Raw genomic sequence first — 17,338 nt, forward strand, 5'->3', positions numbered from 1 at the left:
AAATATTATTGTGGACATTGAGAATTTTTTTTCAATGAGATTATATTGTGTGACGATCATAAAGAGATGTAATGATAATATTTTGGAACAGTTTATTTTTATTCTAATTAAAGTCTACAAATGTATATATATATTTAATTTTTTTTTTTGTACATTTATGTGAATATTTAAAAGGAAACAATTCAAGGTGACGAGTGATGCACCACTAACATCAACGTGGCATAAATTTAAAAATGCAAGATGTAATTTAAAAAAAATATATATTAACAAGTAAGATGTGATTATTGGTTGATGGTGCTAAATAATTAACCCGACATATATAAATACGTTACTTGACAATTCAAAATTTGTACTCAGTATATATATATATATATATATATATATATATATATATATATATATATATATATATATATATATATATATATATATATATATATATATATATATATATATATTAATAAATTCATTACAAGGGGAAGGGGAAGTAGGGGAGGGGGACTCGAATTGATTTGGTCTGTAGGTCTTCGTCTTCCTCAAGCCAGCTCCGTCCGTACTCCGGTGAATAAACCTACAACGCCGGGAGGGGTTCCCGGCGGGAAAACTCCGACGATCAAGTCAGTGATCGGAATAGAGGAAAAACGTGTATGCAATGTAACAGTGATTAATGTAAAACTCTCGTGTGTGTGTGTGTGTTGATTCTCTTATTTATAGATGAGGAAAGCTTGGCCTTCAAGGCTTTCCTTTTTTAGGGTTTCTCTTTTCCCCCAAGTCATGTATCTTGGGCCTGTATTGTCTTGGGCTCGCCTTACCTCGTCTTGGTATTGGGCTAGCGAGTTAAGGTACTCCCACGCAGTTCCGAGGTTCGCGCCATACGACGACTTCGCTCAAAGGGCCGAGCTAAGGCATCATGGGTTCTTCATTATGGGCCTATCATATTGGGCTTACCCTAATGGGCTTATGTTTATTTGTTATTTGTCAAACTAGTCCATATCAACTACTCCCCCCTACTCCTTATTTATAAAACAAGTCGGTTTTTTTCTTTACCTCGTTTTATAAGTACGGAGTATGAGGCATTAGTTCGCACTTCGATTTAGATTTACGTCGGCGTACACAGCCTCTCGTCCTTTCCCTTTCATTAATTGTTCTGACACCCCGCGTGGTTGGTTCAGGTTCCCTAGGTCATCATGAGAAGATTTCCATCAACGTTTTTCGCGCTAGGTTCGAGGTAATCTGCATTAAATCTTGTCCGTTCGGGTGGGCGGTTATGATTGATTTTTTCTCTTTCCTAGGTCATTACTAGGGGAGTCCAATCGACACCTCTTGCGCCGAATTCGAGGCGACCTACTTTGAATCTCGCCCGTCCGAATGAACGGTTGTGATCAGAGTTTCCACTTTTCCTCCTCCTATAAGTATCTGACTTCCACGAATTTTCAGAATTTTTTCCTCTTCTTCACCTCTACGCTCTCCCTATCCTTGTTTTCCTCCGGCGACTTTGCTTCTCGAGAACCAAGTTCTTTCCTATCCGTGCTTGTTTCCTTCTTCGACAAAGGTACTCCCCTTTTCACCCTACTTTTTACTATTCTTAGCCTATGTCTTCCAATTCTCCCGACCCTTTTGGTCAAAAAATGCCCTCCAGAGAGGGAGATGAACACCCTACCCTTACTCTTTCTTCTTCATCGGAAGAAGGGCCCTATTTTTCCCCTTCGGGTAAATTACTGAAAAAACCGAAGAGAAAAAGAAGAGATGACGTTTTGTCTTCCGCAAGGAGCGGCTCTCCTTCGCTGTCTGAGGGACGCGATTTAGACGACCAGTGGGGGCCCAGCACTTTAAGCGAGGTAGATTTAGACAATTTAGTTCGCGATATAGGCCTTCCTACCGACGTAGAACTATTGTTGCCTTCGCGAGATCAGCGTCCCCTAAACCCACCCCCGGGTTTCAGCACCTGGTTCTCAGAACAGTTTTATTTCGGTCTTACTTTCCCCATCTCACCTTGGTTTTCCGAGATTGCTCAGTTATGCAATGTGTCCCTCAATCAATTTCATCCGCACGCCATAGTCGTCATGACCGGGTTTCGCATGCTTTGCGTCTGGTCCGGTGTGGTCCCTACTCCAGCTCGATTCCGGAGTGTGATGGTTCTGAAAAATTCCAGTCCTTTTCATATTTCTATCTCGGCTCGCCCGGGTTTCAAAATATTAATGCCACCCAACAAAACTGATGGGTGGCAGGGTCATTATTTCTTCGCGAAAAACCCCGCTGATACTCCTTACCTGTGTCCTTGGTTCGCCACTTTACCCGACAAGCGGAGGGGGAAACCCCTAGCGATAGACGAGTGGCTCTTGAAAATGATTGTTCACTTTCAACCAAGCTATGGTATGCCTGAGACTCTTACCAGTTTTCCACCGATACTTCGCCACTTCTGCTTCCATGACAACGGCACTCATCCCTTAACTCAAGAGGATTTAGGTGGGTTTAAGCATGATACTAGTTTTCTGCTATAGTTCGTCACTCGTTTTGGGTTGTGGCTTTTTACTTGGCTGTATTTTATGCTTGCCGAGGTATTGTATATTTGCTGACCACACTCTCCTTGATCCCATTAACAGATTTAAGGATGAAGAGAATGTTTCGAGGTGAGAAGCCGGCGACTCGCCCGTCCGAGTCGGAGCCGGAATTTCAGGCGTCTGAATTTCAGCGCCCCGTGGTTGCTGATTCTGAGAGAAAGTCCCCCGAAGAGGGAGCCCTAAGACAGAGGTCTTCTAAGAAAAATGTTGGGACTTCGCGTTCCCGAAGTGAGCCGCGCGTGGAGGAGCCCGAGCTCCCTCGTCAATCTTCGGCCATAGTTGCCGTTCCTCCCCCACCACCTTCCTCGACCGAAGAACAGGTGGAAAAAGAGCCCACCACGAAGAGGAGAAGGGCTGATCTGGCCTTTGGGCTGATCGGGTCGACTCCGGGGCAGACTGGGTCAGCTCCGGGGCAAGTGGGGCCGTCTCTGCCTCCTAACTTCGCCCTCCATCTCTGTCAAAACGCAGAGAACGCTATCGCTGCTTGCCGGGCTATGGCGCTACCTCGCGACGTTGCCCACTTCGGGCAAATGAGCAAGGGTGATCGGCTTGAGTTGTTTCTTCATAACATAACCCAGGTTAGTTTCAGCTCGCATACATGAGTTAATTTTTACGTTCTTAACCAATCTATTTCACTCAAGTCTCTTGTATGTGCAGCAATTCGCCTTTGCCTTTTCGGGTCCTCTGGGATGGGACGATGTTTCTCGTGAGGCGTATGATAACCAGAGGAAGGAGGTTGTCCAGCTCCGGAAAGAGGTCCGGGCTTTAAAGGAGAGTCTATCGGTGGCTGAGTCAGCAAAAGAGGGGTTATTTGCCGAAGTAAAGAAGCTGAAGGAGAAAGAGGAAACTTCGCAGGCGGAGAAGAATTCCCTAGCATCCCACAATGCTACTTTGGAGGAAAAAGCGAAGCAACTTTCGAACGAGCTCTTTGCCGCTGGGGTGCAGGCGTCTGCCAATTTCACCGAAGGAGTGAAAGAAGGGCACAGATTGTTCCCGGGGTCGTCTGAAGGTCTCCGGTTTATGGAGGCGTTTGTCAGTCGTTTCTTCGATCGGCTGTGGCGTTCGACGACGTTCACCCGGCAAGCCTCCGGTTTAGCTCGCTTCTTTTTCTCGGAGGCGGTGAAAGCCGTGCGGAAGCGACTGAGGGGTGCTGGCATCGAGTTCCCGCTAGTCGAAAATGAGCTTGCCGAAGACCTACCGGATGATGTGATTCCGGGTTTTGAAGGGGACGTGAACGAAGACCCTGACTTAGAATGGTGGAGGCAAGTACACCGGGAGCTTGTCGAAGACTTCTCTCGCCAAGGGAGCTCTTCGGTGATCATTACTGACTTAGTTGGGGACGTTGAAACTATTGATGCGATGGCAGGCCTCAACAAAGCGCCGTCGGGCTTCATCTCGTCTCCTCCTCCGTCTGCCGGGAATCAAGGCGAAGCTGGGGTGGAATCTCCCAAAAACACTTAATCGTTTTTCATTTGTTCCTGTACTTGAATTCTTGTATTTTATTCCTTGTACCATGTACTTGCATTTTCCTTCTATATTTTGAACAATTTACTTCGTTTTGTCAATGTTTTCAATGTATTAAAGTGCTTTACTTGTCTCCATCTCGTTTATCTTGTGCGCCAGGGCCGCTTTTACTTTGTGTTTCGAGGATGATTAGTAATTTTGGCAGAGTATTTTCTGAACTTGAGTTAACCCGATCTCAGCAAACTGTTTTCGTTTTCAATAGTTTACTTTGTGTTTTGAGCTTAGTCTTCGGCTGTTATTTCCTTTGACAAAACATGCGATTTAACGCCACAATAAAACACGCGATTTAACGCAATAATGAAACACGCGAGTTAACGCCACAATAGAACACGCGAGTTAACGCCACAATGAAACACGCGAGTTAACGCCACAGTAGAACACGCGAGTTAACGCCACAATAAAACACGCGAGTTAACGCCACAGTGAAACACGCGAGTTAACGCCACAGTGAAACACGCGAGTTAACTCCACAATAGAATACGCGAGTTAACGCCACAGTAGAATACGCGAGTTAACGCCACAATGAAACACGCGAGTTAACGCCACAATGAAACACGCGAGTTAACGCCACAATAAAACACGCGAGTTAACGCCACAGTGAAACACGCGAGTTAACGCCACAATGAAACACGCGAGTTAACGCCACAATGAAACACGCGAGTTAACGCCACAATAAAACACGCGAGTTAACGCCACAGTGAAACACGCGAGTTAACGCCACAATGAAACACGCGAGTTAACGCCACAATAAAATACGCGAGTTAACGCCACAATGAAACACGCGAGTTAACGCCACAATGAAACACGCGAGTTAACGCCACAATAAAACACGCGAGTTAACGCCACAGTGAAACACGCGAGTTAACGCCACAATGAAACACGCGAGTTAACGCCACAATGAAACACGCGAGTTAACGCCACAATAAAACACGCGAGTTAACGCCACAGTAGAATACGCGAGTTAACGCCACAGTAGAATACGCGAGTTAACGCCACAGTAGAATACGCGAGTTAACGCCACAATGAAACACGCGAGTTAACGCCACAGTAAAACTTTAAAAATAAATAACACAAGGATTTTTTAACGTGGAAACCCTCCAAATAAGGAGAGAAAAAACCACGGGGCCTAGCCCAGATCGGAAAATGGATGTTTATTAATGGTTGTTTTGCCTGTACAAGGTGTGTCTCGATTTCGCTGACTTAATTGCCTCGATCTCCTTTCTCTCTCTTTTTTTTTTTTTTTTTTTTTTTTTTTTTTTTTTTTTTTTACGCGAAGAAGCGTTTCAAATGGATGACATTCCATGCTCGTGGCAATGGTTTCCCTTCTACGTCTGCCAGCTCATATCCTCCACCAGCCAAACATTTTGTGACCATGTATGGTCCTTCCCAATTGGCCTCCAACTTTCCTGTGTGCTTTAGTGCGTCAGCTCGTCGCAGGACGAGATCACCGATCTGGAATGAACGAGACCGTACCCCTTGATCGTATCGAGCCTTGATCAGGTTCTTACTTCGTTCCATGTGTAGATACGCCGCTTCTCGTAGGTCAAAAACCTCATCCAGCTGTGTCCTCAGGGCATCATCGTTTGTCCTTTCATCAAATGTGGCGATGCGGAGTGTGTCCATTGCCACCTCGACCGGGATAACAGCATCGGTTCCGTAAGTTAACCGAAATGGCGTCTCGCCAGTAGCTGCTTTGACTGTTGTCCGGTAAGACCAAAGGACTGAGGGCAGTTCGTCTACCCAACTTCCCCCTAACTCGTCCAGTCTCTTCTTCAAACCGTTGACAATGGTCCGGTTTGTGGATTCTACTTGACCATTAGCCTGGGGGTGTGCTACTGCCACGAATTTCTGTGTTATCTTCATTTCCTCGCACCATGCACGAATTTTCTTGCCGTTGAACTGAGTGCCATTGTCCGATACGATGCTTCTAGGCAGACCAAACCGACAACAGATATTCTTCCAGACGAAGTGCATGACCTCGTCTTCTGATATTTTTGATAAGGCTTCAGCTTCGACCCATTTAGTGAAGTAGTCTACCGCAACGATGATGAACTTTTTCCGGCCAGTGGTTTGAGGGAATGGTCCCACTAGGTCAATCCCCCATTGAGCGAAGGGACATGGGGCACTCATGATAATCATCTCTTCCCCCGGTTTATGGATAAGGGGGGCATATTTTTGGCATTGTGCGCAGTGTTGAACGTATCGGTGTGTGTCTTCTTTCATACCGGGCCAATAATACCCTGCCCGATATAACTTCTGTACGAGGGCTCGAGCTCCTCCGTGCTCACCGCAACCACCTCGGTGTGCTTCGTCAAGGACGTGTTCAGCCTCCTGCTTTCCCAAACATCTCGCATCGATTGTAGCGAAATTCCTTTTATACAACACCTCGTGCCGCACGTAAAAGTGCCTCGCTTTATACGCCAATCGATTTTGTTCCCTTTTTGTGCCAGTTCGCTCTCCTTTGAAATACTTGAACAGAGGTGTTCTCCAGTCAGGCTCTTCGTCTATTACCATTATGCCCGGTGTTGGGGTAGGGGCGATAAGGATAGTGATCTTTCTTTTAATACAATCGACGACTGACGACCCGACTTTAGCGAGGAAGTCAGCTCGCTGGTTGTCATTTCTCGGAATTTGATGCATGGTACAGACTTCAAAAGCTTCTTGCACAGCTCGGGCTTTATTCACATAACTCTTCATTCTATCGTTTTTTATTTCGTAGTCACCTTCGAGTTGGTGTATTACCAATTGAGAGTCGGAGTATATTCGCACCACTCGCGCTCCGAGCTCTTGAGCGATCTCCATACCTCGGATAAAGGCTTCATACTCTGCTTCATTATTGGAAACTCGAGGTAACCTGACGGCAAACTCGACTTCCGTTCCAGTGGGATCAATAACTATTATCCCTGCCCCTGCTCCTGTGGTTGTAGATGAACCATCCACATAAATTTTCCACTCCTTTTCGATGGGTATCCTGGTGGTTTCTCGGATGAAATCTGCCAGCGCCTGTCCTTTGACCGAGGTACGGGGTTGATACTGAATCTCATACTGTCCTAACTCGATGGCCCATTTAACGATTCGTCCTGACGCGGTAGGTTGACCTAGGGTCTGCCGAAGGGGTAAGCTTGTGCGAATTACCATGGTATGCGACAGGAAATAAGGCCGGAGTCGTCGCGTAGTGAGAACCAATGCGTACGCTATTTTCTCGACTTCAGAATATCGGTTTTCCGACGTAGTGAGGATCTTACTAGTATAGTAGATCGGTCTTTGCTGATTATTAACTTCCTTAAACAAAACCGAACTGATGGACTCATCGCCTACTGACAAGTATACGAACAGGATTTCGCCCTTTTCAGGGGTGCTAAGAATCGGCAGGCAAGTAAGGGATCGTTTTAATGCTTCGAATGCGAGCTGGCATTCGGTGGTCCATTCGAACTGGGCTGTTTTCCTTAGTACTTTGAAGAAAGGCAGGCTCTTATCAGCCATTCGCGATATAAACCGGGCTAGGGCTACAACTTTTCCTGCCAAGGACTGGACTTCCTTAATGGAACGAGGAGGTGTCATCTGAAGTACGGCCTTAACTTTATCTTGGTTTACCTTAATGCCTTCCCGATTAACAACGTATCCCAGGAACTTTCCCGCTTGTACCGCGAACGCACACTTAGCAGGGTTTAACTTCATTCCATATAAACGAAGAGTTGCAAAGGTTTCAGCTAGGTCTGCGAGATGCGTAGAGCGCTTCTTGCTTTTAACTAACATATCGTCAACATAAACTTCAATGTTGCGTCCGAGTTGGGCCCGAAACATCCTATCCATTAATCGCTGATACGTGGCTCCTGCATTTTTTAGGCCGAAAGGCATCACCACGTAACAGTAAGTCCCCGTGGCGGTGACAAAACTTACTGCTGGCTGGTCCTTTTTGTCTAGCGGAATTTGGTGGTATCCCTGCGAGGCATCCATCATACTAAGTAGTTCGCAGCCGGCAGTGGCATCTACAAGTTGATCTATGCGAGGTAAGGGATAATCATCCTTTGGGCAAGCCTTGTTTAAGTCCCTGAAGTCGATGCACATTCGCCACTGGCCGTTGGCTTTTTGCACTAAAACTGCATTGGATAGCCATGTGGGGAATTGGATTTCCCTGATATGTCCGATGTCCAGAAGTCGCTGGACCTCCTTGTGTATGATTTCGTCCTTTTCGGTACCGAAGTGCCGTCGTTTTTGTTTGACGGGTCTACACTCAGGTCGCAAATTGAGCCGGTGCACCACAGTACGAGGTGAGATACCGGTTAGGTCACTTGGTTGCCATGCGAAGATGTCTTCATTGGATCGTAGTAACGCTATCAGCTCGTCTCGGAGAGATGGTTCTAAATCCTTGCTTATCCGGGTTTGTTTCATCATACCGGGGACGAGGTCAATCATCATCAATTCGTCCATAGGTTGTACATGATTAACCTTATCTTCGGGGTCAATTCGGGGGCGTTTCTCATCCCCCAAATCTTCTTTGGTGAGAGTGTCACGTCGCCCCTTCTCTGCTATCTTAACCATCTCAACATAACATGATCTCGACTGGGCTTGATCGCCCCTGACCTCTCCCACCATTCCATCAATTGGAAACTTAAGCTTTTGATGAATGGTCGAAGGGACCGCCCGAAAGGTATGTAACATCGGTCGTCCTATCACGATATTATACGCGGTTGGTGATCCTTCGACAATGACGAAATTGACAGTTTGAGTGCGTGTTCGAGGTGGCGTTCCTATAGTGACAGGGATTTTAACTTGTCCAACCGGCGTCAGGGATCCCCCCGTGAATCCGAATATCGCCGTGGTGACGGGGAAGATCGGGAGGTCAAGCTCCATTTGCAGGAAACACTCGTAGGATATGACATCCACCGAACTTCCTGGATCAACGAAGGCGCGAGCGACGTCGTACCCTCCAACGTTAATCGTGATGAGGAGAGGGTCACAATGGAAATCATCTAGGTCCGCTTCATCTTCAGGACCAAACGAGATAGTGGGGTATTGACGATACTTCGGTGTAGAGATTTGGCAAATTTCATGATTATTTTTGAGGCTACCGAGATGGCGTCTCCTAGCCCGGTGAGTATCCCCTCCCGTAGGACCTCCCGAAATCATCTGAATGTACCCTCTTTTCGGTGCTGGCGGTGGGGGCGGTGCTCGTGGCGGGTTTCCGAACTGGGCCTCACGCTTTTGCCCACGAGGTGGGTCTATCTTCACAAATTCTCCGATCTTATTGTCTCTGATGAGACGTTCCACTTCGTCTTTTAAATGTGCACAATCGTCTGTCGTATGTCCATACTCATTATGGAAACGACAAAAGGTTCCCAGTGTAGGGTCTCGTCGGGGGGCTCCGCGGGCGGTTCGAGGCCACCGAAGATCGGCTCTCTTCTCGATTGAGTACAGTACCTGGGATAGAGGAGCTGTAAGGGGCTGGTATGATTGAAATCGAGATCCTTTAGCATCCGGGGCGATGCTCCGACTGGGAACATTGACATCCCTACGAGGTAACATGGACTCCTTGCCTCTTTTCACTTCGCTGACCCGCACGCTTGTGACTTGGTGAGATTCTTCTACTTTCTGCTGGCGGGCTTCTTCTAAGTTAATGAACCTAGATGCCCTTTCTAACAAATTATCGAAATCAGGTGATGGCTCCAGCGCTAGAGCTCGGAAAAATTCATCATCTCTTAACCCTTGTGAAAGGGCCGCCATGAGCACCTCGTCACTGGTAGTCGGGACTTCTAGGGTGGCCGAGGTAAACCGTTTGATGTAACTCCTGAGGCTTTCTTTCTCCTTCTGACGAACGCTGAATAGTGACAGAGAGGTCTTCTTACACTTCTTCGAGCTAGCGAACTGGTTCATGAAAGCTTTGGCAAGTTGTTCAAAAGATCGGATGGTTCCGGCAGGTAACAGACCGAACCATGCTTGGGCCGGACCTGCTAGAGTGGTGACAAAGGCACGGCACTTCACCCCTTCTGTGAGCTGGTGAAGTGAGGCAGTGTTGTTAAACCGACTTAAGTGTTCAGCTGGATCTGACGTGCCGTTGTACTCAAACAAAATCGGTCGGTAGTTAGCCGGTATAGGGTCGCCATCGAGATAACTAGCGAAAGGGCTAGATCTTACGAGATCTCGCGCTGGCCCACTTCGCAAGGCCTTCAACTCATCTATATCGCGTCTTAAACTGTCGACTTCTGTTCTAACGCCCTGACTATTACCCCTTCGGTTCTCCGAATAACTATCGCCCTCGTCCTCAGCTCGTCCTTCGTTCGGAGAACGTCTGGGATCTCTCCTGAGTCGGTTATCGTGAGGTAAATTTTGGGTGTAGTTACGGATGGCCGCGGTAATCATGGTTTCCACCTCGTCCCGGGTATATGTACGCTCATTGGGAGCCTGAGCGGGGGTTGCGGCTGGCCTTCTTGAAGCAGCTTCGCCATCCTGGAACTCGAAAGAGGGGCTGCTTGGGGTGAAAGGGATCCGACCCTCCTTTTCGCGTGTAAGGAAGCTACACCCCGACTTATCTTTCTGAACGGACGATGGATCAGCCGGTGTTCCGCGAGCTACTGCATCCAAATCCTTCTGCAAATTCCGGGCAGTGATATCTCCTTCTTCCATTGTTCTCTACGTCGATAGCTCAGATCTGGACTTCCGGGGGGTAGATCTGATATTTTCCCGGAAGTTATCCCCAAGATTTCTAGATCTTTCCCACAGACGGCGCCACTTGATTTGGTCTGTAGGTCTTCGTCTTCCTCAAGCCAGCTCCGTCCGTACTCCGGTGAATAAACCTACAACGCCGGGAGGGGTTCCCGGCGGGAAAACTCCGACGATCAAGTCAGTGATCGGAATAGAGGAAAAACGTGTATGCAATGTAACAGTGATTAATGTAAAACTCTCGTGTGTGTGTGTGTGTTGATTCTCTTATTTATAGATGAGGAAAGCTTGGCCTTCAAGGCTTTCCTTTTTTAGGGTTTCTCTTTTCCCCCAAGTCATGTATCTTGGGCCTGTATTGTCTTGGGCTCGCCTTACCTCGTCTTGGTATTGGGCTAGCGAGTTAAGGTACTCCCACGCAGTTCCGAGGTTCGCGCCATACGACGACTTCGCTCAAAGGGCCGAGCTAAGGCATCATGGGTTCTTCATTATGGGCCTATCATATTGGGCTTACCCTAATGGGCTTATGTTTATTTGTTATTTGTCAAACTAGTCCATATCACGAATCATATATCGTTACGCTGTTAGTAAAGGCTCGATAATAGCTTAATCCCGCTTTGCGCTCTTAAATGGAGTGTTTTGGCACTTTGCATGCTTAAAAAATAATAATAGCATTTTACACCTTTAAAAGACAATAAATCATTCATAATGCACCATACATTGAATAATATAGGGTAATTCATTTTTTATTGGTTTTTTTCCGGGGTGCAAAATGACAAATAAAATTGTTATTTTCTTCAACTTCCTACCTAATTTCAAGCGCACAAAGTGTGAAAAAATAAAAATCACACCGAATAATTGAAAAAAATTTATATTTTCTTACAAATATATAGTAAAATAAACTTGTATCACTAAATTATTCGATCGATAGATCTTTTAATTGGTGAAAATATCAGAAAGTAATATTTTGAAGAAAATATGATTTTCAGATAACTTGATAACGAAATAGCTGGAGGACTTTTTTTACGTATAATATTTTTTTGTGATAAAAAATATAATTTTTAAATACCACTAAAAATATTAAATTACGTTATTTGCTTTAAAAACTTCTATGAGGTGCATTATGCATGATATATATTATATTTCGAGAGTACAAAATGCTATTAATTTATTTCGAGGGTGCAAAGTGAGATAAACTCTTCGATAATTGCCACACCGTATTATACTTTTTTTAATTTTTTACTCAAATCAAAAAAAACCAATTATCATTTTTCTGAAATGCTAAATCCCACATGGAAATTACTAGATCCTGCACATAATAAAATTTCTTTCTCTCTCTAAAATCTCAAACGTCGGTCTTTTTCTCTCCCCCAAACAAGTTCTTTTCCCCTCATGCTTGCACAAAAACATCATAAAAACAGTATTATAATTCGAGATTCGAACTTGAAGAAAACCTTCTGAAATTTATTTTACAATCAAGGTAATCATTCTATCTCAAATTAATTATACTAATTAACAGTAAAATGTTTTTCTTCTCTCTTCTCTCTCTCTCTCTCTCTCTTTTTTTTTTTTTTTTAAATTCAATTTAATTTTATTACTTGTCAATATATGGTGGGTGGTAGAGGGTGATGAAAGACCTGCCATGAAATACGTCCATGGCAGGTGTGGGATTTTGGGGGGGCGGGGAGGAGGCGGGGTGGGGTGCCTGCCATGAAATTCACGTCATGGCAGGTGTGGGGTTTTGTGAGGCGCGGCTACGTTGGAAGCGAAGGGCTGATACTTTCTTCATAATTTTTTTTCTTTTTTTTTTTTTTAATTCATATCAATTTAATTATTTATTAAAACTTTAATAAATATTTAATGATTAATAAAATTTTAATACTTTATAAGTGTTAAAAATATTTTAGAATTAAATAATTAGAAATTTAAAATATTGAATACATGTTCAATAAATATTAAATTAAAAAATATTTAATAAATATTGAATAAATATTTAGACTTGTTTAATAAATATTAAATAACTTTCAAATATTTAATAAATGCTTAATTTATGTTAAATGTTTTTTTTAATGTTTAATAAATATGTTTCGTAATTGTTTTTTTACTGATGCCTCGTCGATGAATAGGACATACGGGAACAACTTCTGCATATCAGGAATTCGAGGATCAACAAACACCAAGTCAATAACCTCATTCGTCATTGAATCGGCGCGGTGTCGTTGTATATACTTGCTCTAATCAATATCCTGCATCAAATGTTGAATAACTGTCTTTCTGCCCATTAATTTAATTTTGATTTTGAGTCTTGCATTATAAATGTATTTCAACGAAGTGGTAATATTTGGATCTTCACGTCAAAGATAGTTTAAAATCTTCTTAGGCTTCACGTGACTTCTCGTCAACATCTCGGTAACTTCATACTGCTTATGCGAGAGTTGTTTATAAAGACCATGCTTCGAAGTCGGATGATGATTATGCTTCCCGTAAACTATAGAGAGTTCTCATTTATCCTCTGCTTGTAGAGCCCCCTTCAGCTGGAAATCACAATTACATTTTTTCGTGTCAGTACATTTTGTACTTTCTACTCCTCTATTCTTCCATTTCACATACTTTTTTCCATACCGATCACAGGTGACGTATACTCTATCACAAAAAGTATGACCTATACTTAGCTTAATGCCATGGCTTTCAGCTGTGTCTCTCGCCCACTGTATTAAATTGGCTCTAGAATTAAACAATTGTACTCCTAAAAAATATTCAGAATAATCAACTTCCCTATTATCCTGAAAAAAAAAATATAACAAAAAAAAAAAAACACAACATCGGATCGCATCTAAAGTAGAAGCGGACGCATCAAAGACGGCGCCCACCTTGGACGCGAATACAGTGTACTGCACGCCCAACATGTGCGCGCTATCTGTTTCCTCTTCCAGGTTGTCTGCCCTCTGCGTATGACAATTTTTTGGCAAAAAAAATTAAAATCTTACATCAGGTTTAAGTGGATTGTCGTTAGAAGGTATTGAACTCATTAGTTGATGATTATTACGTAACAAAAAACGACTTTTGACGACTTCTTAGTATTTTGAAAATCCTAGAAAAAAGTTGGAGAGAAGTCGAAAAAATAGAGCATAGAGAGAAAATATTTTTTTGTATAGAGAAATTTTTTTTTTTATGTGCGGGATTTAGTAACTTTTGTGTGAAAAACCTAGAAAAAGTTATAGAGAAGTGAGAGAAAATATTTAGTAGAGAGAGAATATTTTTGGTAGAGAGAGAATGATTTTTATTTATGTGCGGGATTTAGTAACTCTTAGTGTAGGATTTAGCACCCACAACTTTATGTCTTAATTAGTTATCTGGAATTTAATATCTAACTAATTAATGCGCAACTTTATCACCCAACATTCAATCTATCCGATTCAAAACGAATTAGATAGAAAGCTAACTCAAAGGGCTACAGCTTCCATGTTTTACATTTTGCCAAAATCATAATAGAAAAGGGCCAAAATCACGTTAGTAAAATTGAAACGACATTTAACATTTCAGATAAATTAAAAACAATGAGAATAAGGAGGAATGATTCTTAAGCCAAGTGGTGGTTGACTAATCATTTCAAATAACCCATAATATTCAGCAGTTTTAAATGTCAACCCTACAATATCTTATTCAGGCAAAACTTCAGGGTATCAAAATCATTTAATTTTTCCAAAAATAAAATAAAATGAAATAAAATAAAATAAAGCAAAGATTAATCCTGCCTCACTATCCAGATGTACACAAAGGAAAAAATATCTAAACAGCAGAGAGCAGAATATTCTGTTACCACTAACAGGGGAATCCAATTCCCCTCTTTTTTTTTTTTTTTTGTGCCACCACAACAGAAAAGAAACCCTAGTGGAGTTCTTCTAGAATCATATTCCAACATATATGCCCAACAAAACCAAACTCATTTAGTGGTAGTTAATTACACTCTTATTCCGGCGGTAATCAAGATTAACACGAGGACCGCAAACGTGCCGCTTTGGGATAGCACCACCTTCGCGCCGCCACTGCTGTCCGTGTTGCTAAATCCGCTCCCGGTTGGTCCGAGGCCAAAACCTGGAGTCATTGTTGAACCAGGGTTAGTGGTCCCGCCGCCCATCGTTGGAGTCATGGGGGTCCCACCCATGGTTGGGGTCCCACCGACAGCTGGCGTCCCACCGAAGGTTGGGGTCCCGCCGACAGCTGGCGTGCCACCGATGGCTGGAGTCCCTCCGACGACCGGTGTAGTGCTGCCTCCAGTGCTACACAAAAAAAACGACCGAAATCAGAACTACATTGTTTTTTCGTGTGTACGTAATATAACGACATCAAGAAAATGTGATTGTGATTGTTTGGTACGTGTAAGAAAAAACGACAACATTGTTGTGACAGCTCACATGATAATATTTGGTGAGTTTTTCGGAACTAATCTGATTAAAGGTAAGTTTATTACATTGGATCTACTAAGCATTTCCCACTCTAAAAGAAAGTCAATACTGTCGACTCGAAGTCGACATACTACTAGCTGACGGTTCGTCAATCATGGGAATCAAAATTCACATCTTGCACCTTTTTTCAATTACTAGAATTGCCTAACTTCATTTATTTACCGCAAAATTTTTAAATAATCCCAATCAAGAAAGTTGCTAAATAATCAAGAAAGTTGCTAATTAATCAAGAAAGTTGATAATTAATCAAGAAAGTTGCTAAATAATCAAGAAAGTTTCTAATTAATCAAGAAAATTGCTAAATAATCAAGAAAAATTGCTAAATAATCAAGAAAGTTGCAATTTTTACTACAATTACTCAATTAAAATTCGACTAATTAATCGTTGAAGATCTAGTTTAATTCAATCAAGAACACAACAAATTACCTAGGAGTAGATTGATACACACACCCAGAAGTTGTACCTGCCAAATCATCAACAAAGACAACACCACAAAAAAACCCGAAACATATGTTATAATAATCGGAAAAAAGATTCGATTTTTCGACGATAATGAAGGGCTTCATTGAAAGAACAACACTCACTAGGGGCAACTGTTGTAACAGAAGCAGTGGCCTGAAAATCACAGCTGCCGGGAATCTGGCCCTTTTTCTGGTAGTAGCTGTTGACGGCGTAATTGCAGTGATCTTTGACGGTGTTAGGGTTGAAGCAGGGCCCACTTTGTAGAATTGCCGAGCAATCAGCTCCAGCTCCACATGCATAATCTATGTTCTTCTGAAGAACAGCATCACTCAGCCCATTATTGCACACACAATAACTTGCATCTGTAAATCACACAAAAAAAAAAAAAAAATTTTTTGAAAAGATTGATTAAATGTTGAAAATTAAGAGAGAAATTGGGGGAGGTTTAATTACCAGAATAGCCTGCAAAAGCGAAGAGAAACACTAAGCCCACCGCAAAAACAGCCATGATTATTCAAGAAAAAAAGGTGGCTAATTTAAACTTTTTATTTACGCAACCTGGTTGATGAGAGCTAAAGCAAACAGCAAGAGAGAGAAAGTTTAGAGAGAGAGAGTTTAGAGAGAGAAAGGGGGAGATGGGAGAGTGTACAGAGGAGGGGGGGATTTGAAATGGAGATTTCTAGACTGAGAAATAAGGGTGACGGTGCGAAGAGGTGTGTGTATGTACAGTAGTATATATACATACAGTATGATGTATGTATGTATGTCTGTATTTGGACAGTGTTATTAATATAATATTATAATGGAATTTAAATGGTGGCTAAAAAAGTGTTCTTGGGGGAATTGCACATTTAGCAAAGCTCGAAACTTTTGTCATCTGTATTTGTACTATGCTGTTACACGTGTCGTGTTTCCGGATGTTGTCCAAACGGTCGTTAACTTAGGGCGTGGTCAAAGTTAACCCATCTTCATTTGTACTTGGGTTAGGTTACCCATTTTTTTTTATATTTACTTTTTACTCTTTTTTTTTCTTTTCTTTTTTTGGAAATTCATTGGATATAAAAATCACCTTCTATCAACTTTTTGGCTCAATTTTTGGTGGACTTCCTTCAAAATTTCGAAAAAAATGCCGTAATCGGAAAAATATTAGGATTTGCGTCGATTGTGATTCGTTGTGTTTTGAACACATTATTATATTTCATTCGGGTTTCCAATTATTTTTTAGCCTGAATTGGAACGTGTAGTCGATTTCGATTTCTGGTCATCTTCCAAATTTCTTAATAAACTTTAAAACATCTAATTCACAAAACTACATTTACAAAATATCAATATTGTTACATATTTTATATTATAGATTAAGAAAACATATATTTTTTTTTCAATTCTACTAGTTTTGATATAAAAAAATTCGAATTTTCGATTTTCGATCAAATATTTAAAACATATTTTTTTTAATTGTGTTGAAATTAATTTTGCCAAAAAGAGGGTCCCCCACTAGGGGTGTTTTTGCAAAATATTTTATGGTGTGGTGTCACTATAGAGTGCCACTATGTTTGGCCCCTTTACTTTTAGCATCTAATTCCCATGGGGAAGCCACTCTTTTATCATTGAATATCAATATCATTATTACTCTTTAATAATTTAATTATGTGATATCGTATAAATAAT

The 17,338-nt window shown here is 42.4% G+C and overlaps 1 protein-coding gene across 1 annotated transcript; it reads right to left on the bottom strand.

Moving 5' to 3' along the window:
• Positions 1-14,416: 14,416 nt before the first annotated feature.
• Positions 14,417-16,518, bottom strand: LOC105967596 (PLASMODESMATA CALLOSE-BINDING PROTEIN 1). Its single transcript, XM_012992202.2, has 4 exons — positions 16,124-16,518; positions 15,793-16,032; positions 15,635-15,671; positions 14,417-15,022 (listed from the first exon to the last, which is right to left on the bottom strand). The coding sequence occupies exons 1-4, from the start codon at positions 16,176-16,178 to the stop codon at positions 14,704-14,706; spliced, it is 651 nt and encodes a 216-aa protein (XP_012847656.2). The 5' UTR covers positions 16,179-16,518; the 3' UTR covers positions 14,417-14,703.
• Positions 16,519-17,338: the final 820 nt, after the last annotated feature.

Source organism: Erythranthe guttata, chromosome 12, assembly GCF_056151865.1.
Source record: "Erythranthe guttata isolate IM_541 chromosome 12, IM_541, whole genome shotgun sequence".
NCBI lineage: Eukaryota > Viridiplantae > Streptophyta > Magnoliopsida > Lamiales > Phrymaceae > Erythranthe > Erythranthe guttata.